The sequence below is a fragment of the Tenrec ecaudatus genome, chromosome 4, assembly GCF_050624435.1.
Source record: "Tenrec ecaudatus isolate mTenEca1 chromosome 4, mTenEca1.hap1, whole genome shotgun sequence".
Classification (NCBI taxonomy): Eukaryota; Metazoa; Chordata; class Mammalia; order Afrosoricida; family Tenrecidae; genus Tenrec; species Tenrec ecaudatus.
This window is the reverse complement of record NC_134533.1, coordinates 201,926,199-201,947,357: the sequence shown is the minus strand read 5'-3', so window position 1 is coordinate 201,947,357 and position 21,159 is coordinate 201,926,199. Positions and strand designations below refer to the sequence as shown.

Below are 21,159 nucleotides of genomic sequence, written 5' to 3'. Positions count from 1 at the left end.
AGCTTGACTAGTGTTCTGGAATATATTATGTAATCATTTTCCAATTTGTGACTTGATATGAACAGTCCATCAGATGAAAGGGGGCCTCCGTAAGGCCGTGTCTGCATCTACTATGTATGGAAGTTCTGGGCAAGTTCGCCCTCTCTCACTCCTGCATGGGGCTCATCATCCTCTGACCACCTCTTGGGTGGGTGGTGAGGCAGTTACTTCCTTGGGATGAGAGCCAGCAATCTGTCTGACCTGCAGATTGTAGGGTGTGCCAGCTCCGGGAACTGTACCATGGACCTGTCTATTTGGAGTTCATCAGCTCCTGTAAACCACAAGTCAGAAGAAATCTTTAACTTGACAACTGACTAGTGGATTTGGAACTCATTTGGAACAAGGAAATGAGCCATTTCCTTGGAGTAATCCTGTTATTTATGTATTAGAAAACTCTAATATTGATATACATTTTTTCTATGAACATTTTGAAGCCCCCTCGTAAATGCTTCGTTGGTTTATTCCAGAGAAGTCAGCTTTAGACAATGACGGATGTCAATCATGGTCACAGCTGTGCCAGTGATTCTGCCAGTGACTGGCACAGGGCTCAACCTTGGCTGTCGGGTTAGGTCAGCACTCAAGCAACTGCAAGGCATGCTTCTCATGGAAAACTTCAGGAGGAGAATCAGGCAAGCCTGGGCTAGCATCACAGCTTTGCCATTTAGCAGCTGTGGCTACTGAACACCTCCTTCCCGAGGCTGCAGCAGCCTGGTAAGCAGTCAATAAAGACGAGTTTTCTTGTGATGAATCATCCCTGGTTATCAAACATTTAAAGGTCCTTCAACATTCTATTAAAATACCTGCACCCAAATCAGCCCAAAATAAACCGATGGGAAATCTGCCCAGGGCGGGGAGGGCCTGCAGCCTCCAGCAAGAGCCCTGAGTGCCCTCTCTTAATGCTACAGGCCCTGGGCAGGGCCTTGGGCCCCACGAAGGAGGGCGGGTCCGCGAGAGGGAAGATACAAGCCTTACGTCTTTAGTGTGTGCACTAATGTAGTTGGCCGTTTCAGAGTCATCTGCACACTTCGTGAGCCATTTCCGGATTGTGGCGCAGTCTGTGGGGGCGTGATACATCTGACGACACTTGAAACTTAAAACCAGAAAAGAAAAACATTCAAATACTCATCAGGTCTCATATAGTCAGTTTTCCTTTTGTTCCTGAAATAGAGCTTTTCGAAAAGGCAGGGTCATCTCCAAAGGCCTTTGGGGCCGCTACTTACCTCGAATGATACTGAAAAAGGATTTGGATTTCTCTTCAATCCGAGCCCTTTAAGTCACATGCACAATCCCCCCCCCCCAATAAAATGTTTCTATTTTAAAGATCTTGTGTGATGTCACCTCTTGCTGAAAAGATGTCAAATGCAGAGCTCAACCCCTCAAAGGGCATGGAGGCTGCCATGAGGGATCCTCCACTTAAAGCCAAGCCAGGCCTGGGACCCACTTCTCACCTCCCAGCCACATGAGCATGCGAAGATGCACACTAACACCAGAACTTTTGCACCACGGGGATGACATATGGTGACACCTGACGCTTAAAATCAGAAACAAGGCATGCAAATGCTCGCTGGGGCAGGTCTCTGCTCCCGATTTCCTTCTGGCCTAAGAGAAATACAGTTCTGTGCACAGGAAGGGTCATCAGAGAGAACCACACACGCCCGAGGAAGATATTCATAACCTGGGCGAGAATGACAGCGAGCAAGATTAGTGGCTCTTGACCTTTGCTGGTCCACAGCCTCCAGCAACATCTTCAAAGGCAGGAAGCAAGTACATGCAAGTCCGAACACCCACACCCTCACACCCATTTTCTACATGGTTTCTCTGAAGCCCTACCATGATTCCTCCAAGGAGGTGTGATCAGGGCAACAACACAAATGATGAGCCTGCAATTTACTAAGTGGGGGTTAACTTGGGTTTTGATTTCCTCACCCCCAGACTAAGTAAAACAACTCTGCAAATTGGACAGTCTTGATAATGCAAAACAGAAGGGTCAGGACAGTGGCTGCTATCTGATAAACCTTCAGGAGACATAAGCTATTTTAATCACAATTAATAAATGTACAAGGAAGTCCCAAGTTAGATGAACCATTCAGTTTGTCCCTTTAGTAGAAAGAGTATCCCGACCCTCCAATACTGAGAATGCAAAGAACAAATTACATTTCATTTCCTGTCAACAAGCATTCCCTCCCAGTCTCTCTTTGTACACACCTATGGGTGGCGGTTCCAAGCGGCAAAGTATCATCTCTAAGTATCACGTGCTCTTTATTCGATGCACATCAGTGATGTCAAAAAGGATCGACTCCGTGGCAGGGAGTCACCCCACCATTCCCTCCACACACACAGCTTAGCAACTTCTCTGCGCAGACCTACAGCTCCCCCCTCTGGCCAGTCCTTGTGGACACTCCCCTCCTGCACTCTCCACAGGCAGACCCGCTTTCCCCCGGGCTTCCTCTCCTTCCCACACAGCTCTTGCTACCTCACCCAGCAGTTGATTTGCTTCCAAACCTATGTCCTAAGACAGCCGTTCTCCACCTTCCTCAGGCCGCGACCCTTTCATACAGTTCCTCATGTTGTGGTGACCCCCAACCACAAAATTATTTTCATTGCTACTTCATCACTGTAATTTTGCTAGTTATGAACCGGGTGACCCCTGTGAAAGGGGGGATCGACCCCCAAAGGAGTCACAACCCACAGGTTGAGAGTCACTGTCCTAAGAGGTGGACCATTCACTACCGGTTCACCTAACGGACCTGGCAAATGCTGAGTGATAGAAGAGCTATCACTGATGGTGGGGAGTGATTCTCTAGTGCACACCAATCATTTTTCACCACCAAATCCAGGAATGTAACAACAGTGATTTCTTAAATGAAAAGGGTAACTTATTGGAGGGAAATGCCAAACACTTACTTACACTAAAATTCTTCACGTGACACCATAATCAACAAACACAACAATAGCAAACAGTTGTTTTTAAAATTTTCTACTCCAGTTTGATCCAGAAAGAATTATGGCAAACATGAACCTTTGATCTACAACTGCCTGCCCAGGTTCAGGTCACCAGATAAACATCTATCTACCCAGCTTCATGCTGCCACCCCCGCCACCCCCACCCCCAGACTAGGGAACACACAGAGCTTGATAGAAATATAGAAGCTGGAAGAAAGAATTTAAGGCCTTGCTAATAAAGCATACCTGCTTTTCCTGTCTTTACTTGGGGAAAAAAATGAATTCCAGTTTTCACACAATGATCACAAATGCACACAATTGTGCATTCTTTATCCCCAGAAGGGAACCCCTGAGTGGACAGATGGTCGGGGGGGTGGTGGTGAACTCACCCAGAGGACCTTGGAAGGCAGGTCTGCAAGTTCCTTGTGAAAGGTCCCACTGTGCTAATGTGGAAGACCCACGCACTGAAGTCCACTCCGTGACAACTAACAACACACAGGAGGAAACTCCGTGTGTGCTCTGTGGTTTTCCTTCTCAAAATCCTGATGGTTATAAAAGGTCTTTGAGGTAACCGATAAGTTAACTGATTGACATGTCTAGGTGGTTTTTACTTTGCTGATAAAGCAGAAAATGCTGAAGCAGGCCAGGCCTGAGGGACACGAATGCTGTCTGCTCAGCATGCAACAAGTCTGCGTTAGCCACTCTCAGACTTCACCACTCAGTCACTCGACTAGTGTCCCCAGACCTCAACTTTGAACTACGTAGACCATTATGAACCACAGCCTTGAGAAAATTACCCAAGAAAGGTCAAAAGAGGTAAAGACATAGCTTTAAAGGTTGTAGCTTTTCACATAGGAATTATATCATGTTCAGCTAGATACATAGTCACACAGACCTAACACAATTTCTTAACCAGTTTTAGTAACAGAAATCACAACACATTCTCCAAGAATTTGTGCTCCTTCTATCCCTTTCCCCTAGACTGAGTATACGATAGAGTCCCCCCCCCCCCCCACACACACACCAAGAAAAAAAAAGAAAGAAACTCCACTTGGCAGCGCTTTCGTGCATTTTTCCTGCTAGGCGAGCATTGAGCAACTTGCTCTGAGTGAGTGGATCCAGTGGAATCCCTTGGGAAGGTTCTCTTTAGTCACAATGAATTTTTTCATAAAAGCACTGTAGCACCAATGAAACATACAACTTTCCTCTAGTTCCTAAATACTTCCTCTCTGCTCCCCCTCCCCCCCCCCATCATGATCCGAATTCTACCTTACAAATCTGGATAGACCAGAGGATGCACACTGGTACTGACAGGAACTGGGATCACAGGGAATCCAGGGTGGATGATCCCTTCAGGACCAGTGGTGAGAATGGCGATACCAGGAGGGTGGAGGGAGGGTGGGGTGGAAAGGGAGAACCGATTACAAGGATCTATATATAACCTCCTCCCTGGGGGACAGACAACAGAAGAGTGGGTGAAGAGAGATGTCGGACAGGGAAAGATATGACAAAATAATAATTTATAAATTATCAAGGGCTCATGAGGGAGAGGGGGTGGGGAGGGAGGGGAAAAATGAGGAGCTGATGCTAGGGGCTTACATGGAGAGCAAATGTTTTGAGAATGGTAAGAACTAATGTACAAATGTGCTTTATACAACTGATGTTTTATGTATGGATTGTGATAAACCGTTGTATGAGCCCCCAATAAAATGATTTTTAAAAAAGCAGTTTCGCTTGAACTTCGTTTGTTGTGATGGTTGATTTAAGAGAACAGCACGTGGCTGTGAAATTTTGTTTCCTGCCCAGGAAAACTGCCACAAAAACTGTTGTGATGTTGAACACAGCTTACAAGGGCAGTGCTATGGGGAAAACTCAAGTGTTCATGAGAGTTCTCTGGTTTCAATAAAGGTGAAATGTCGATTGTTAACAAACCTCGTTCTGGATGTCTATCAACATCTCGAACGTACAAAAATACCAAGAAGATTTGCACACTTGTGCTTGAAAACCAACGATGGAATGAAGAGATGGGGAAGTTATCTGGACTATCTTGGACTAGGTTCAATGAATTTTAATGAGACATTTGGGAAGGAGAAAGGTCACTGCTAAATTTGTGCCTTGGGTTTTGACTGGCCAAGAAAAAGAGCATCGGCTGGAAACATGGCGTGTTTTGAAAGAACAGCTCCAAAGCGACTCAGACTTTTTTTTGCCAAGGTGCCAAGACACAGTGCTATTCTCATGACCCCAAAAGCAAACATCAAGTCAGTGGAAGACGGCATCATCACCTCGCCCAAAAGAAACTTGTCCAATGAAATCAAAGATCAAAACGATGCTTATTTGGTTTTTGTGAGGTGAAGGGGATAGTGCATTTGGAGTTCGTTCCACCAGGTCAGACTGTGAATACACCTTTCTATTTAGAGCAGTGGTCCTCAACCTTCCTAACGCTGCAACCCTTTATGTGGTGGTGACCCCCCAAACCATAAAATTATTTTCATTGCTACTTCATAACTGTAATTTTACTACTGGTATGAATTCGGTGACCCCATGAAAGGGTCATTCAACCCCCAAAGGGGTTGCGACCCACAGGTTGAGAACCACTGATTTAGAGGTTCTGAAAAGACTGCGTAACAGTGTGTGGCAAGTAAGGCCTGATTTGTGTCAGACAGGGAACTGGTTCTGCCACCATGACAATGCACCTGCTCACGCGGTCATCTCAGTGGGCCAGTTTTCAGCAACAAATAGCATGCCTCTCTTGCCCCATGCACCTGACTCACCTGACCTTTCTCCATGAAGTTTCTTTTTGTTTCCGAGAATGAAAAGGGACATGAAAGGACAGTGATTTGATGATGCAGAAGAGGTGAAGAAAAAAATGAGGGAGGTACGGAAGCCATACAAACAGATGCATTTGAAAACTATTGCCAAGAATGGACTCACAGATTTGAAAAATGTATTAAGTGTAATGGAGAGTATTTTGAAGGTTGTTTTTTAAAAATAATTATATATAATATATAATACATAGCTCTGAAAAAGAAATTCCTTTTTTTTGGGGGGGTACCCACTCATACATCCAACTCCCCCTGGAACATGAGATGCGGAACGCAAACCTCCTCCTTGCAGCAGCTCTACTGGCTTTGAGAGCCCACCTCACAGACCCACCCGGTCCAGAGAAACAGCAGTGTAACTGTGGTGGGAGAGGAATATGAGCCCTGGGCTACTCAGCACCCACACTCACTCTTACCAGAAAACCTCGTTGCATCGATTGCACTGCACTCGGCGAGCTCTGGGCTCCTGTACCCGGATAACCATGGGGCAGTCTGCACCAGGGCACAGCTGGAGCTGGTAATGACTCTGTGGAAACAATGAGGACAGCCCTTGTTCACTGCCTCCAAATTAGACTCTGGAGGGTTTAAACACCTACTGCTCTTCCAGGTGATGACAGAATCAGAACAGATGCTATAGCAACCCAGTAGAGGGCTGATAAACTAAGGCTCATTACAAAATGGAATAAACAAGTGTCTGTGTAAGGGTAGCGAATATGGACCAAAGCTGGAAAGAAACACGGCCTAGTCAGGTATAGTTAGGGCAGCTCAGGGGTTCAAAGATCCTCAGGCATCTACCATAGGCAGCAAATGGTACCAAGAATAAGGCCGCCTGCTTATCCCTTAGCCTGTGCACAAAAAGACCCATACCACTCATCAACCCAGCAAGTCAAAGCATTAAAAAAATGTTTTAAAGATTAAAAAATACTCTGCATGGAATTGGCCAGCCTGCACACGTAGCTCGAGAGAGACAAAGGACTTCAAAACTAACCAGGCTGGAATCAACCCCCAGCAAGTTTTCAAACTACTCAAAGAGCAAGACCTCTTCTCTACACGGGACCACACAGTGAACCAAGTGAGGAAGTCACATCTGACTATCCTCTGACACACCCATTGTGTGTACAGTGAGAGTGCCTGCCCAATTCCAGGAGCGCTCAGATGCCACACAGCAAGCAGCAGCAGGCCTGGGACTCATGGACCTGTGTCCTCCACTACCACTCCAAAGACCGTCAAGTTTCTAAGACTATGGAGCTCCTTCTTTAAATGACCACAGTATTGGCCACCGGACATGACTGTATCAGTAACTGGGAAGCCTCTGGTGAAAGACACAGAGCAGGGGTTGGTCATACCTCCACATAGTCCCTGAAGAGGTAGCGTCTGTATTTGTCTTTTAATTCTTCGTTGGGCAGCAACGGAAACACGAAGTCCTCTGGTGTTCGGAGTGGGCAGTCCTGAGCCATACAAGAAACCCCTATTGAATAAAGGCAACCTGATCAACCACCGTGTGAGGAGACACAACACAAGAATTGAGGATCAATTAGCAAGGGAAATGTAGCCCATAGAAAGAACCTTTCATCAATAGAATTTATTCAAAGATGAGGAAAATTAGCCATATTTGCAAAGTGATGCAACAACAATATTATCTCAAATCCCATATATATACACCAATAGCACACCTCAAAATCATTTAAAAAAATCTTTAAGATTCTTGAAGCTTAATTTATGTGTAAGTGATCATCACCAACACATTAAGGGGACGGTATGTGGCTTCAATGGCATCATGTCAGAGTTTAACAAACCCTCTGTCACTGTCATCAATTTGATTTGTGCTGTTACCTAAACAGTGGCAAACTCTGGATGTTTCTGAGCTAAGGCTGCCACCTGGGGGACCAACGGAGGGTAGACAGCTTAAAAGATAGTTGTCCCCAAAGTGGAGCGAATGTTGTACTCACACCAACACAGGTACCCACCAATATCCTTAACTTTCTCCCCTTGCTGAGGGGCTGGGGAACTTTTTTGCCAGTGTTCAAAGTGGTGTTTGGGAACCACAATTAGAGCTGAAGAAACACTCAGTTTACCTGAGGACCTGACAAGGCAGAGTCAAAGACAAACACTCCAGCCCCAGTCTTCTGCAAATGCTAGAGCAGACTTACCCACACCCACGCCGTCCTTGACAAGTACGGAGCAGTGCTGCTCCCAGCAGCTGCGGCAAAACTGGTGCTGACAAGCCAGAGAGAGGAGGTTTTCCTTCCGCACAAACTGCATACACACCGCACAGTGGTGAGGGGGGTGGGCTGCGGGGACCTGAGAAGAGGCACAGCCACATCAGCCAAAGAGGAATCTCCGGTTCTTAGGAGGCCACAGCGTGGCCCCAAGCATGAGAGGCAATCCTGACCAAGCTGTACTGTGTGCTGAGCAGAGAGTTACACCATGAAGGCTTCTTGAAAGAGGGGGCACCCGAGGCCGGGCTTGCAGAATCACAAGGTTTCAGAGGAAGGAAGAAGCAGAAATGCACAACTGAATGTACTTTTACTTTTTTCAACTTATAGTGGCTAAAAAGTTAAGAACTTCAGAACGACCAGATCTTTATAGGGAAGGCTAGTTCAAAAGCACGTGGTGCTCTGAGGGAGAAAAAGGAGGGCAGTCTGCTTTTGTAAAGATGATGGCTTGGGAAACCCTAAGGGCCAATTTTATTCTGTCCTGTCAGGTTACTGTGTGCTGGCATGGACCTGATGCCAGTGAGTTCTGTTTTGCTTTGTTTTGAAAGAGGTCATTCAGTTCCACTTCTTTTTAGACGCTATCCGGGTGTCTTGCCCCAGCTGCCCTCACTCGGCAGGGTACAAAGTGGCACCTCAGCCAGTGCTACAAACCATACCACAAAGGTTCTCAGAGGCTGCGTGCGTCTGGGAGGCTTCTCCAGCCTGCTTCACAGTGGGAATTCCCTATCTGTATGCCCATTCACATCACTGCTTCTACCCAGTTAAAGCTAAACACCGTGGTGTGGTATCATGGGTAAATACAAAGTTCCAACTCTGGAGTCCTTGTCTGGCTACATAAATTGGGAGAAAGGACACTCGGGAGACCCCAGTCAAAACCTACACTGACAGCAAAGTCCAGTTTTACAAAGGGACAGGAGATGCTTATTAGCTCACTGGAATTACAAAAAGAAAAAAAATCTGAGGAAAAAGATTGAATTCTCCAGTATGCTCCTAGAGACTCTTCCTCCAGGAGCCTGTGGAAGTTATGTTGTGATCTTTGATCTCCACCCTCACTCCTAAGAGCACTTTCACATGGTCCTCAATCGTCCCACAAATGCTCACTGGGCTCCTCATGCACAAGAAACTGCTTCGCTGTAAATATGGCTCCTAACCTTGAGCAGTGACAGTGGGACGGAAGAGCCAAACAGATGAGTAGAGACCTACAACACACATGTAAAGATTTAATGATAAAATCAGAAGAGTTTGCAGTTTGTAGGGAACAAGCTCTGTGAAGGAGTTGACATTGGATTTGAGTCTACAGAGTCCAGTTCTACTCCCACAAATAAAGACGGATAAGGTCGTGACACTCAGGTCAGGGAAGGCACAAGCATGGTCAAAGAGGGAGCACTGAGCACCAAGGCTCCTGCAAACACCGAGGGCAGGCTATGTGTAAATGCAGAGAGGAAGGTGAGGATGCAGAGAGTAGGACACCGATGTATCCCACTCTCTGAGAAACTGAAGACATAGGTCTGTATCAAGAAAACGAGAGCCAGGTACAGCAGGAGAAGCCTCGCTCAAGTAGGAGACACTCACATGTTTTGATGGATTGGGTTGAACTCGAGCCTCAACGAGCAGCTGGGCAGAATTGGACTTGTATCTAACAAAAAGTAGAAATAAAGGGAATCAAAAACTGAAGGCAAAATTTTTACTTCTCAACAAAACAGAATAGACCAACATGTGCAATGGTCCCACTAAACGATCTTTGTCTCCAATTATCTCCTCAAAACACCAAGTTTCCCTTTACCTTGGTATTTTTTTAGCTCTTAATTGATTTAACAATAATAAATAACTGTGCTTCAAAGGAACTGAACTGTAAGATATGGCTTCAGTTCAATCAGACAACACCATAAAATGAAAAGCCAAACCATAAGCTGGAAGATAATTCAATACACATTCAACTGACAAATGAGTAATATTAAGAATGAATAAGAAAGCACAGATGGTCATTGAATACACAAAGAAAGATGCTTAACCTCCTTCATAACGAGGAACACCACGATGAAAAATAAGTAGAAACACCAGATTGTAAATTTTAAAATCTGACCAGATTAGGGTTATTTACACACAAACCGGTGGGAGTGTAAACTGGTACAATCTCTTTGAAAAGCAACTTGGCATCATCAAATAAAGCTGAAGTTGCACATAATCTATAGTTCAGCGATTTACTTTTTACACTCAATCCTAGAAATACATATGAGTAAACCAAGAGTCTCCTACAAGAGTTTCTAGAGTTGCGCTATTTTCATAGTAATAAACTGAGAACACCGGCATGCCACATTTGTTGTCCCTTAGAGAGGAAAGGAGGGTTAGCTCACAGGGGGTGCCTAGGGGCTAAAGGCCTTCTCATTTGAGAGGAGACTTAGGAGTTCATTATTCTTTAAACCATATATAAAATACACACCACTCCCCTTTAAAACATGGTATTTTAAAATACAGATATATGATATCTTTCATAATAAGTACTTCATTCCTTTCAAAAGTGAGGTACAGTATAAATATCAGGGGGCTTCAAAAGGTAGAAAAATAGAAATACAAGATAATGGATTTTTCCAATAAACTTTTTGAAGTTCCCCTGTTTTACAATAAATACAGAAATATTGTATGGCAATGAAGTATCAGGTAAAGCCCACATGACCAAGACAGCAGGAGTCAGCGTATGGAAGAATTCTCTCCTGGAGGTGCTTTCCGGACTCTCCCTCATGACAATACCTTCCTAACCATTCAAATCTTCTCTGTGCTCAAGGCTAGTGAATAGTGAGCGAGACCCTATTACAAGGGCACTTGCCGATCTTGAGTTTGGGGTAGCAACATTAGTTGCAAGCAGTGAACAGTCATCCTAGAGAGGCTAGCTAAATGCGTTCATTTCTCAATTATAAAGTGAGAGTGTAGTTTGATATTCAGGAATTTTGGGCTCCATCCTGGGTGTGCTGAGCTGCTCCAGGCTATCTGCCAACTCAGGCCTGACTTTCCTGTAAAAGGGCTGATGCTCTGCAGAGAGGAAGACTCACTGCAGTCTGAAAGGGCAAGGATGGTGAGGGGAGACCAGTGGTTTGGACAGGAGTGATGCTGTTCTCAGGGGGGCATTTGGCAATGTCTAGAGACACTTCTTATTAGCAATGACTGGAGGGTGCCACTGCAGTGGCCCAGGACGCTGCAAACACCCTATAACAACACATAGACCAGATGCCCACAACCAAGATGTGAACAATGCTGAGGCTGAAGAACCCGGGGCCAAAGAGGGTCTTGTTTCTGAGGGTAGAGGGCCAGGATCTCCCCCGAGGCTACGAGAGATGGAAAACCACCTCGTCCTAACAAAGCCCAAGGCATCTTATGACTGTCAGGTCTGTGCCTAAACGCCTTCCTGGCTGGAGCAGTGAGCAGTATGCCAGCTCCCTGTTTCTGCATGCGCTACAAGCAGGCCTCACTCGAAACGCCCAAAACACACAACCGGAGATGTTGGCAAATGGTGAAGAAAAAAGACACTGATTAAAATTAACATGGTATAAAAAAATTACAACTGACCATTGTCCAACCAATAGGGGTTTGGACAGAGTATAAAACATTAGCAGAGAACTGTGGTAGAAGAGTAGGCTAAAGACTCAATCACAACATACCAAGGAAAAATGTATGTATAACATGAGTCAGTGTTTTAGCAACATGCTACGCATATTGTAAAGCTATGCTTTAAAATGTAAGGAACTAGCACACCAATGCGTAACCAGGACAGAAGCTATGGGCAACACCATCTCCCCTTCCCCGAAACAGCTTACCTGTCCAATATCTCTGAGACTTGCCAGTGGAAATTAACTAATATGAGTTTAGCAACTGAATGAGATACCTAGAAAGAAGAAAAAAAATCAATTAAAACTGGCTTCTTTCAGAGTTCTTTAAATTTTGAAAAAAAAAAAGCACATATTTGTGCTGCAGCAGGCTCAGGGTGGATTTCCAAAAGATTCTTCTTGGTTCTCTACTATCCTTTAAGTTTATACTCTTAAAATTTTAGTATATTCATAGATCTATTCTCTACTATTGTTTTCATCAACGGTGTTTCAAAGAATACACTTGAAAAACGTACAACTACCAGTCTCTCTAGTGTCTAACTTAAACAGAGCTGCAGGCTCCCCAGTGGGTTGTTTCCTTGGCTGCTGCATGTGCCCAGTGCACCTTTAGTTAGGCTTATTACCTGCAGGCACTCTCCAGGCTTGGACTTCTTACAAAACCTCCACTAACAAAATAATCCTGTTTAAAATTCCAAGTTCTCAGCAACCGGTAAATTCTAACTGCAAATTTTAAAAGTTTGTGGACAGCCTTTCTGGCCTTTAATTTCTAGGGGACATTTAAAGTACATTGGTCATGAGTATCAAAGAGCCCCAGAAAGTGCTTTGAGCTAGCAATTCTACTCTGTAAATTTTCTGAAGAAATGATAGTAGCATTACAGTGTTCCTAACAACAAAATTACAAATAACCTTAATGTCCAATAAGAGAACACCAGATCAGTAACACCTGACAGATCCATGCAAGACTACTAGGAGGCAATGCAATCTCTGACATGGCTCTTCTAACAACAGTCTTTGTGGCTCCCAACAAACAACTTTTCTTCCTGGGTCAGAGTTAAGAGAAGGTAGGGGAAGATGCTAATTGGATTATATAACTGTTGTGAGTGATTGCTAAGAGAGTTCATTGTGATTGTAAAAATGTGGAGCTCCAGAAGCAACAAAGCCCACATGGAAGAACACACCAGCCGGTGTGATCATGAGGTTCCGAAGGGATCAGTTAGCAGGCATCAAAGAATAAAAAATCATATCATTGGGTGCTCACCTCCCTGATACCATCACGGAAGACAAATGGGTGCATAAGCAAATGTGGCGAAGAAAGCTGATGGTGCCCGGCTATCAAAAGATACAGCACCTGGGGTCTTAAAGGCTTGAAGGTAAACAAGCGGCCATCTAGCTCAGGAGCAACAAAGCCCACATGGAAGAAGCACACCAGCCTGTGTGATCACGAGGCATTGAAGGGATCAGGTATAAGGCAGCATCAGAACAAAAAAATCTTACCATAGTGAATGAAGGGGGAAGTGCAGAGTGGAGACCCAAAGCCCATTTGTCGGCCACTGGAGATCCCCTTGCAGAGGGGTCTAGGGGAGGAGATGAGTCAGTCAAGGTGCGATAGAGCACCGATAAAGAATACAGCTTTCCTCTGGTTCCTAAATGCTTCCTCTGCCCCGGCCCCCTCCCCGCCACTATCATAATCCCAATTCTACCTTGCAAGTCTGGCTAGACCAGAGGATGTGCACTGGTACAGATAGGAAATGAAAACACAGGGAATCCAGGGCAATGATACCTTCAGGACCAGGGGTGTGACTGACGATACTGGGAGGGTAAGAGGGAGTGGATTGGAAACAGGGAACCGATCACAAGGATCTACATGTGACCTCCTCCCTGGGGGATGGACAACAGAAAAAGGGGTGAAGGGAGATGTCGGACAGGGAAAGGTATGACAAAATAATAATTTATAAACTATCAAGGGCTCATGAGGGAGGGGGGAGGGAGGGGAGAAAAAAGAGGACCTGATACCAAGGGCTTAAGTGGAGAGCAAATGTTTTGAAAATTATGAGGACAATGAATATACAGATGTGCTTTACACAATTGATGTATATATGGATTGTGATAAGAGTTGTATGAGCCCCTAATAAAACATTTTTTTAAATAAAAAAATTTTTAAGTGGAGCTCTGATGTAGTGATTGGTCAATTTTGCTATCTTGCTGGGTATAAAATAAACCAGCTCAGAAGTGTAGTGAGTGAGGGTATCTCATTCTCATCAGAAAGGTAAGAGTACCCCCCCCAAAAAAAAAAAGAAAGGTAAGAGTGAGGAGCGGAGGGCATCCTTTGGACCCTGAGATCCATGCACACTGACCCTCCTACATGGGAGGACTGGGAGGAGTGGCAGTGACAGGGGCAGCAGCAGAGCTTGAGTCAAAGACAGAGTTGTGGGCTCCCCCACCACAGAGCAAGTAAAGTACCACATGAAACCAGCTAGAGCTGAGAACCTTCAGATGGAGTTTGATGATGGGAGTGGGGTGCCCCTCAAGTTTTCTAACAATGCCCAGTCAGAAGAGAAACGGAGTCAAGCCATGTGGCTGAGGGCCAGAGAAGGCCTACCTGTAGGACCAGTAGGGTAGAGGCTGTCCTGATCAAAGAATGGTATATACATTTCTGATCCTAAACTATAACCTGCTAGCATCTCTAATACACTGTAATCGTGAGCATTGTCTGTGAGTTCTTTGTGGCCATTGCAATGAGTTTTTTTAATCCAGCAGAGAAGAAGAGTGCTATGGGAGATACTTGGTGTCAGAAGAGGGCAAAGTAAACAAAAGTAAAACAAAATGAAATGAAATAGGGCAAAGAGTGTTGGATGGTGGGAGCCTGTGTTCCTTGTGCATCATAGGAATCAGCCTTGGGCTGACTTCTGATGGTTCTTATGCCCCCGTGAAGCCAGGGGTCAGGTGCCTACTCCACCTCATTTTTACAACTACTATGCAGTCACTTTTTGAAAAGAACACTGAAGTTAGTATAATGACACAGAAAGAAGTCCACACTTTATTGTTCCCAAGTGCAAGCCCGGGTAGAGCTACAGAAGAATAAGATGTGTATGGAGTTCTTGATCAGGCTTCCTAGACAGAATGCTGTGCAGGCTATTACTAAATACAAGGGCAGGTAAGGAGAATGCTTCCAGCTGGGGAGCCAAGGGCACAAACCAACAGAACCTGCTTACTAGGCCTAGCCTTTCAACAGGAGCTACACTAAGCCCTGTAGGGTAGTGGCCTCTGATACGCAGGTAAGAACTGCAGGGACCAACATGTTTCTTCTCTTCTTCCAAGTCTAGAGTCCTCCCCAAAGAGACATGCACTCACCCTACTAAAGAGAGTCTATCCTTGTATGCACAGTCAAGTGTCAAAGACTGGAATCACGAGTGTCTCCCTGTCTTACAGCCCAGGTGCATCTAAAGAAGCGCAAGGACCCAAGGAGCTTACTTCACTTGGGCAGTAGGGGAGGCCTTCTACCTTCCTCCCATGCAAGGCAGGAGATATCTGACCCATGCACAATGCCTAGAGTTTGCTTGCTGAGGCCTATGGAGGCTTTAAGCCTAGGGTTCCTGACCAAGAAAACCAAGCCCACTGCCACTGAATTGATTCCGACTCTCAGAGACCCTAAGTAATAGGGTCCTATAAAACTTTATGGGAGCAGTTAGCAGCATCTCTTTTCTTCTCACCGTGACTAATCTACACAAGGAAAGCAGGCAGAATACAGTTGGCCCTTGAACTACACAAGTCCAAACTGCCGAGTCATCCTGAGAAACAGATTTTTTTAAATGCCAATTTTCTCAACGGTTTGTTTCTACAATAAGTTTCATATTGCTGAAAAAGCGTCCCCTTGGAGCTCATGTATTTTTCACTTCATTGTGTTTAGTGCAACACCATAAACCTTGTTCCACAGGGTGACACCAGCATGAAGTGCCGTGAGTATCACTGGAAGTGCTCCAAAGCAGCAGAGAAAATCACGATGTTATGAGAAAAAGGAGTACCATAGTTTGAGGTTTGTCACTAAAATTACCTGTAATTTCAAGATAAATGAATCCACTGTAAGATTCTTTTTTAAAGGAATTTTGTGAAGCCATCAATGCAGCTATAGCAGCAGGAGCAAAAACTTTGCACCTTTGGTGTAATACCTTTTAAATTCGTACTGAAAAATACAGAGTTTTGTGGGTTCACTAAACCAAACAAAATATGTGTTAACTGACTATTATCAGTAAGGCTTCTAGTAGACCATTAGTAGTTTTCCATTTTTGTTTTATCTGGGGGGGAGATGTAAAAAATTATTTGTGGATTTTCAACTACATAGAGGGGCTTCTACACTACCCTTGTTGTTCAAGGGTCAACACTTTAATTTGTAGCAACTGCTTGAATATATAACCCTTGGCTATAAATACATTTTTTAAAGCATGATAGTGATTCTTTAAAAAGATCAGTGAAGTTGATAAAAGTTTAAAAAACAGAAAATACAAACTCCTGATAATAGAGACTGAAAGAGGAATTATCACTACAGATCTTAGACATTAAAAGGGAAATAAAATATAAACAATCTAATTCTAATTAGACATCTTTGAAGAAATGGTTTCTTAAAAAATACTTCTTCCCAGTCTTGTCCCCTGTGAGGTATCTTCAAAAGAAAACAAAATACTTCTAACATAAAATGAAATAGAACAACTGAATAGCTCTCTATGGAAAAAAAAACAAACCCACTGTACATGAGTCAAAGTGAACTCAAAACACATGACAGGATAGAACTATCCGTCCTTCTGTCCTGTGAGTTTCTGACACTGTAACTCTTTACAGGAGAAGCAAGCCCATTTTGCCCCTGGAGCCACTGGAGGTTTTGAACTGTTAAACTCACGGTTAGCGGGCCCAACACTTAACTACTACGCCATCAGCATTCCTTTCTATACCTACAGGAGACATTAAATTTAAGATAAAAATCTTCCTGAATCATTTCTACTTTGCCTCTTTGGCACTTTCATTGTTGTCCTTGATGTCTAGGGACAAGATAAATGAAAAGCAGCTAGGACCTTTAACGTTGTTTACAGAATTGATGACCCTGCCAATAGATAGGGCTGCCCTCTTGGATCTGGAAGAATTGGTCTGAGGACTTCAAATCTTAAAACAAAAGATAGAGATTCTAGTCTATATACAAGTAATGCATAATGAAGATATTCATAAATTATCACAGAAGTATCAACTAAAGTATGCTGTAGCAGCAGTTCTTCATAATACAAATTTAGGGAACTTCCGGGAAGATAGCACGAGAGAGAAATTCATGTGCAGTGTCAGGACCCCTGTTAGACTGGCAACTATCTGTATGTCCTTCCCCCCCCCCTCCAGTGCTTCTATATAGAATATAGGCAGGAGACAATGACTGGACTGAAGGTTCCTGGGAGCCATGGGAAGGGATGAGGTGGGGGCTGGGAGGAGGAGAGTGATGAGCCAATAACAGGTACAGGGGAAGATTAAGGGTTCTAAAATTGATGGCAAGGTATGTGTAGCTTTTCTGGGTGTGTTTGATCAACTGAATTGTATTTGAGAGGAATTACAGAGAGGTCAATGATGTGTAAACCTGAAAGTGAGGCAGGGGGAGGAGAAAAATAGAAGAAGAAGAAAACATTCATATGTAAATACAAAATTATGAAAAATGAAAAAGTTTGCTGGGTGGAGTGTAGCTTTTGTAGTAGTCATTTTTCCTGCTAGGCAACCATCTAGTACCTCGCTCTGAGTTAGTGCACCCAGTGGCATCACCTGGGAAGGTTCTCTCTGGTCATAAAAGCAGTTTCACTTGAACCTCCTTTTTTGTGATGGCCAATTTAAGAGAACAGAGTGCAGATGTAAAATTTTGTTTCCTGCTTGGGAAAAATGCTGTAGAAACTGTTGTGATGGTGAACACAGCTTACAAGGACAGCACTATGGGGAAAACTCAAGTGTTTGAGTGGTTTGCTCATTTTAAAAAGGTGAAATGTTGATTGTTAACAAATCTCCTTCAGGTTGTCCATCAGTTTTCTGAATGGACGAAAACATCGACTTGTAGTGTATTTGGAACTCATTCAACCAAGTCAGACTGTTAATCAAGCTTTCTATTTAAAGATTCTGAAAAGATTGCATAACAGTGTATGGCAAAAATGGTCTGATTTGTGGCAGACGAGGGAGGGAGGAGGAGGGGCTGGTTTTGCCACCATGACAATGCATCTGCTCTCGCAGCCATCTCAGTGTGCCAATTTTTGGCAACAACAACCACAAAAAACAACCCAGCATGCCTCTCTTGCCCCACGCACCTGACTCACCTAACCTCACTCCTTGTATCTTCTTTTTGTTTCTGAGAATGCAGAGGGACATGAAAGAACAGCTATTTGATGATGTAGAAGAGGTGAAGAAAAAAAATGAGGGAGGTGCTGTGAGCCATCCAAACAGATGAGTTTGAAAAATGTTTCCAGAATGGAATTGCAGATTTGACAAATGTATTAAGTGTAATAGAGTACTTAGAAGGCAAAAATGTTTAGTAAAAAAATTTAAATACATAGCTTTGGAGAAAAAAACCCCAGATTTTCTGGGGGTACCTCTCATATATATGCAAATACAACAAGGAAGCAGATGGACATTACTTAAATCCTACATCAATACAAGGACAGTTTGCTCTAATAATGTGGCAGTGTATGATACTCACCCTCCTGACACGAATGCTGAAGACAAAATGGATGCATATGCGTATGTGGTGAAGAAAGCGGATGGTGCCTGACTATCAAAAGATATACCATCAGGAGTCTTAAAAGTTTGTTGTTAAACAAGCAACCATCTAGCAGGGAAGCAACAAAGTCCACATGGAAGAAGCACAGCAGCCTGTGTGATCATAGGTGTCAACAGGAAAAGGTACCAGACATTCAGAAACAAGCAGCCAAATCAGTGTGAATAGGTTGTGGATGTAGTGGAGATGCAAAACCACCTGTAAGAGACTTGGACAGTCACTTTCAGAAGGGCCACATAGAAGGCATAAGTCCAGGGTGTGGCACAGCACTGATGAACTGCGTAACTATGCTCTAGTTCATTGATATTTTCTCCCCTTACTAGTATGATTTATATTTTACCTCACTAAGCATGTTAGATTTCTGTATGTTCATCTGTATGTTTAAGACCAAGTGGTACAAAAATAACTAAATAAAAGACCGTTGGTACTTGAAAGCCAAGCTAGGTAACACTTCAGAAACAGTAATAAGAGTAACAGTTCCCTGAGGGCATGGGAGGAGAAGGCTGATCACACAGATGACTGTAAAACCCCACTCGATGGGACCAAACCACAGAACTGTATGTGAATGGATCTATTAGATGTGCAAGATACGGCAAAATAAATAAATAAATAACAAGAGTTCCTGGGGCATAGGATCGGGGTGAGAGGGGATAAAGGGGGAGCTGATATCAAGGAGTTCAAGAAGAAAGAAAAGGTTTTAAAACTGATTCTAGTAGCAATTGTACAAGACTGCTTGAGGTGATGGAACTATGGAATGTATGACACCTTTAAAAGTTCCCAAATAAAAGGATTTAAACAAATAAAGTTTACTAAAGATTGGTTGGGCACTTTCATTGAACTTTAGGAGATTTTACATGAGAATATTTGCAGAAAAGAGCATTAGTTGCTATTGACACCCATGATTTGGGCACTCTGTTAACCCCAATTACTTAAACTATGACACATTCTTTGGATATCAAATTCAAAACTCTAAATAAGACCAAAAAATAGAATCTTCCCACAAAATTCCAGGTCTACCAGTTTTGATTTTCACTGGCAAATCTATCAACATCCATCTTACACACTTTCAGAAACTAGAGGAAAAAAAGTATTTCTCCCAAACTTACTTTATAAAGCCAATATAACACCAATATAAAGCCAACAAAAACACATTTTAAAAAATTACAGACCAATATTTCTTATAAACATAGTAATAAAAATCATTCACCAAAAAGACTAACTCTAGCAATAGGAAAAAACAGTAATATAGAATCAAGTAAAATTTAGCAGAGGAATGAAACTGCAAACCTAGTTTTGCATCTGAAAATTCCTCCACATAACACACTGCATTAACAAATACAGGAGAATAAAATTTTCAATCAGCGTGGAAAACTCTTGACAACATTCAATACTTATTCAAGATAAAAACTCTCAACAATTAGGAAGAGAACAGAACTAATTAAATCTGATATAGGGCATCTATGAAAAACATCAAAAATAAAATAGTGAATGCTTTCCTTCGTAAGATCAGGAAAATGGAAAACATGTCCACTCTCACCATTTCATTTATTATTATTACATGGGAGGCCCTAGTCAACGCAATAAGAAAAGGAAGAACCAAATTTGCCCTAATCCCACATGAAATGACTGTCAATTCTAAAAACATTTAGGAAATTACCACTAGAATAAGTGACTCTAGTAAGACCACAAATATAAGATCAACATATAAAAATCAAGTGTATTCCTATCATAGCAGCAAACCATTTAAAATGTTAAACAATCACAGTACATTTTAAGAAGTCTAGTTCAATAAGGGTAGCAGAAAAAGGGGGAGGCCCTTGACAAGGTGCTAACAAAGTGGCTGCAACAACGGGCGCAAACAGAACCCGTGTTTGTTAAGCTGGCCCAGGAGGGTCATCACGAATGGGAACGACCAGACGGCACCTGACTACAATAATGAGATACTACATTCTGAAAACACAGGAGAAACAGGGTATAAAATAGCTAATAATTTCATGGTTTACATGTTAAATTAATATTTTGGATATATTGAGCCTAATGTTGTTTTTATACATATACCATGCCTGCATGTTTTGTGCCCATAATGCCACCGATGGTCATGGCTACCCTACTGGACTGCACCCACACAAAGATTCCATTCCAGTTAAATTTCAACGAGACCTTTTGTAGAAATTAATAGTTTTTATAAATTATTTTTATTTTCTTATTTTACACCATCTGCTGTCTCCCAAAAGCAGATCTTAAAATCTGTGAAAATGATGAGTCCAGAATATCTGAAGCATTAAAAAAAAGTCACATCCAGGCTTATGCTACAAGGCTGAGGACAAAGCTACATTAACAAGACAATGGGTACCAGTTCAAGGACAGACATATAGATTAGTGGAACAGAACAGAGTTTAGAAGTAAATCTATATATTGTGATCAGTTTTCAACAATGGTGCCAAAGTAATTTAATGCTGAAAAAGAAAATTATGGAATAATTAAACATCACTATACCCACCACAAAAAAGGAAACGTAAAATATCTCATAACAAAAATTAATTCAAAACAGTAAAATTCTATAAAACCTACAACTACAAAATTTATAAAAGAAAATAAGAAATTTTGTGAACATGATTTGAGCAGTTTTCTTAACTATAATACCAAAACACAATATTAATTTTTTAAAACCAGTAAACTGAACTTAATAAAAATTAAACTTTCATGCTTCGAAAGACATCATTAAGAAAAGGAAGGGATATAAAAGAAAATGAAAAGGC

General features: G+C 42.8%; 1 protein-coding gene across 5 annotated transcripts in view; it reads right to left on the bottom strand.

The window, feature by feature from the left end:
* The window catches only part of ARIH2 (ariadne RBR E3 ubiquitin protein ligase 2), a 52,979-nt gene that overhangs the window by 8,467 nt on the left and 23,353 nt on the right, over positions 1–21,159 (bottom strand). For all 5 annotated transcript variants that reach the window (XM_075547317.1, XM_075547319.1, XM_075547318.1 and 2 more), the window contains 6 exons: positions 11,827–11,894; positions 9,590–9,653; positions 7,952–8,102; positions 7,148–7,269; positions 6,218–6,327; positions 1,012–1,129 (listed from right to left, as the gene is read on the bottom strand). In XM_075547317.1, coding sequence (XP_075403432.1) covers positions 1,012–1,129; positions 6,218–6,327; positions 7,148–7,269; positions 7,952–8,102; positions 9,590–9,653; positions 11,827–11,894 — 633 coding nt within the window. The remainder of the gene's footprint in view (positions 1–1,011; positions 1,130–6,217; positions 6,328–7,147; positions 7,270–7,951; positions 8,103–9,589; positions 9,654–11,826; positions 11,895–21,159) is intronic.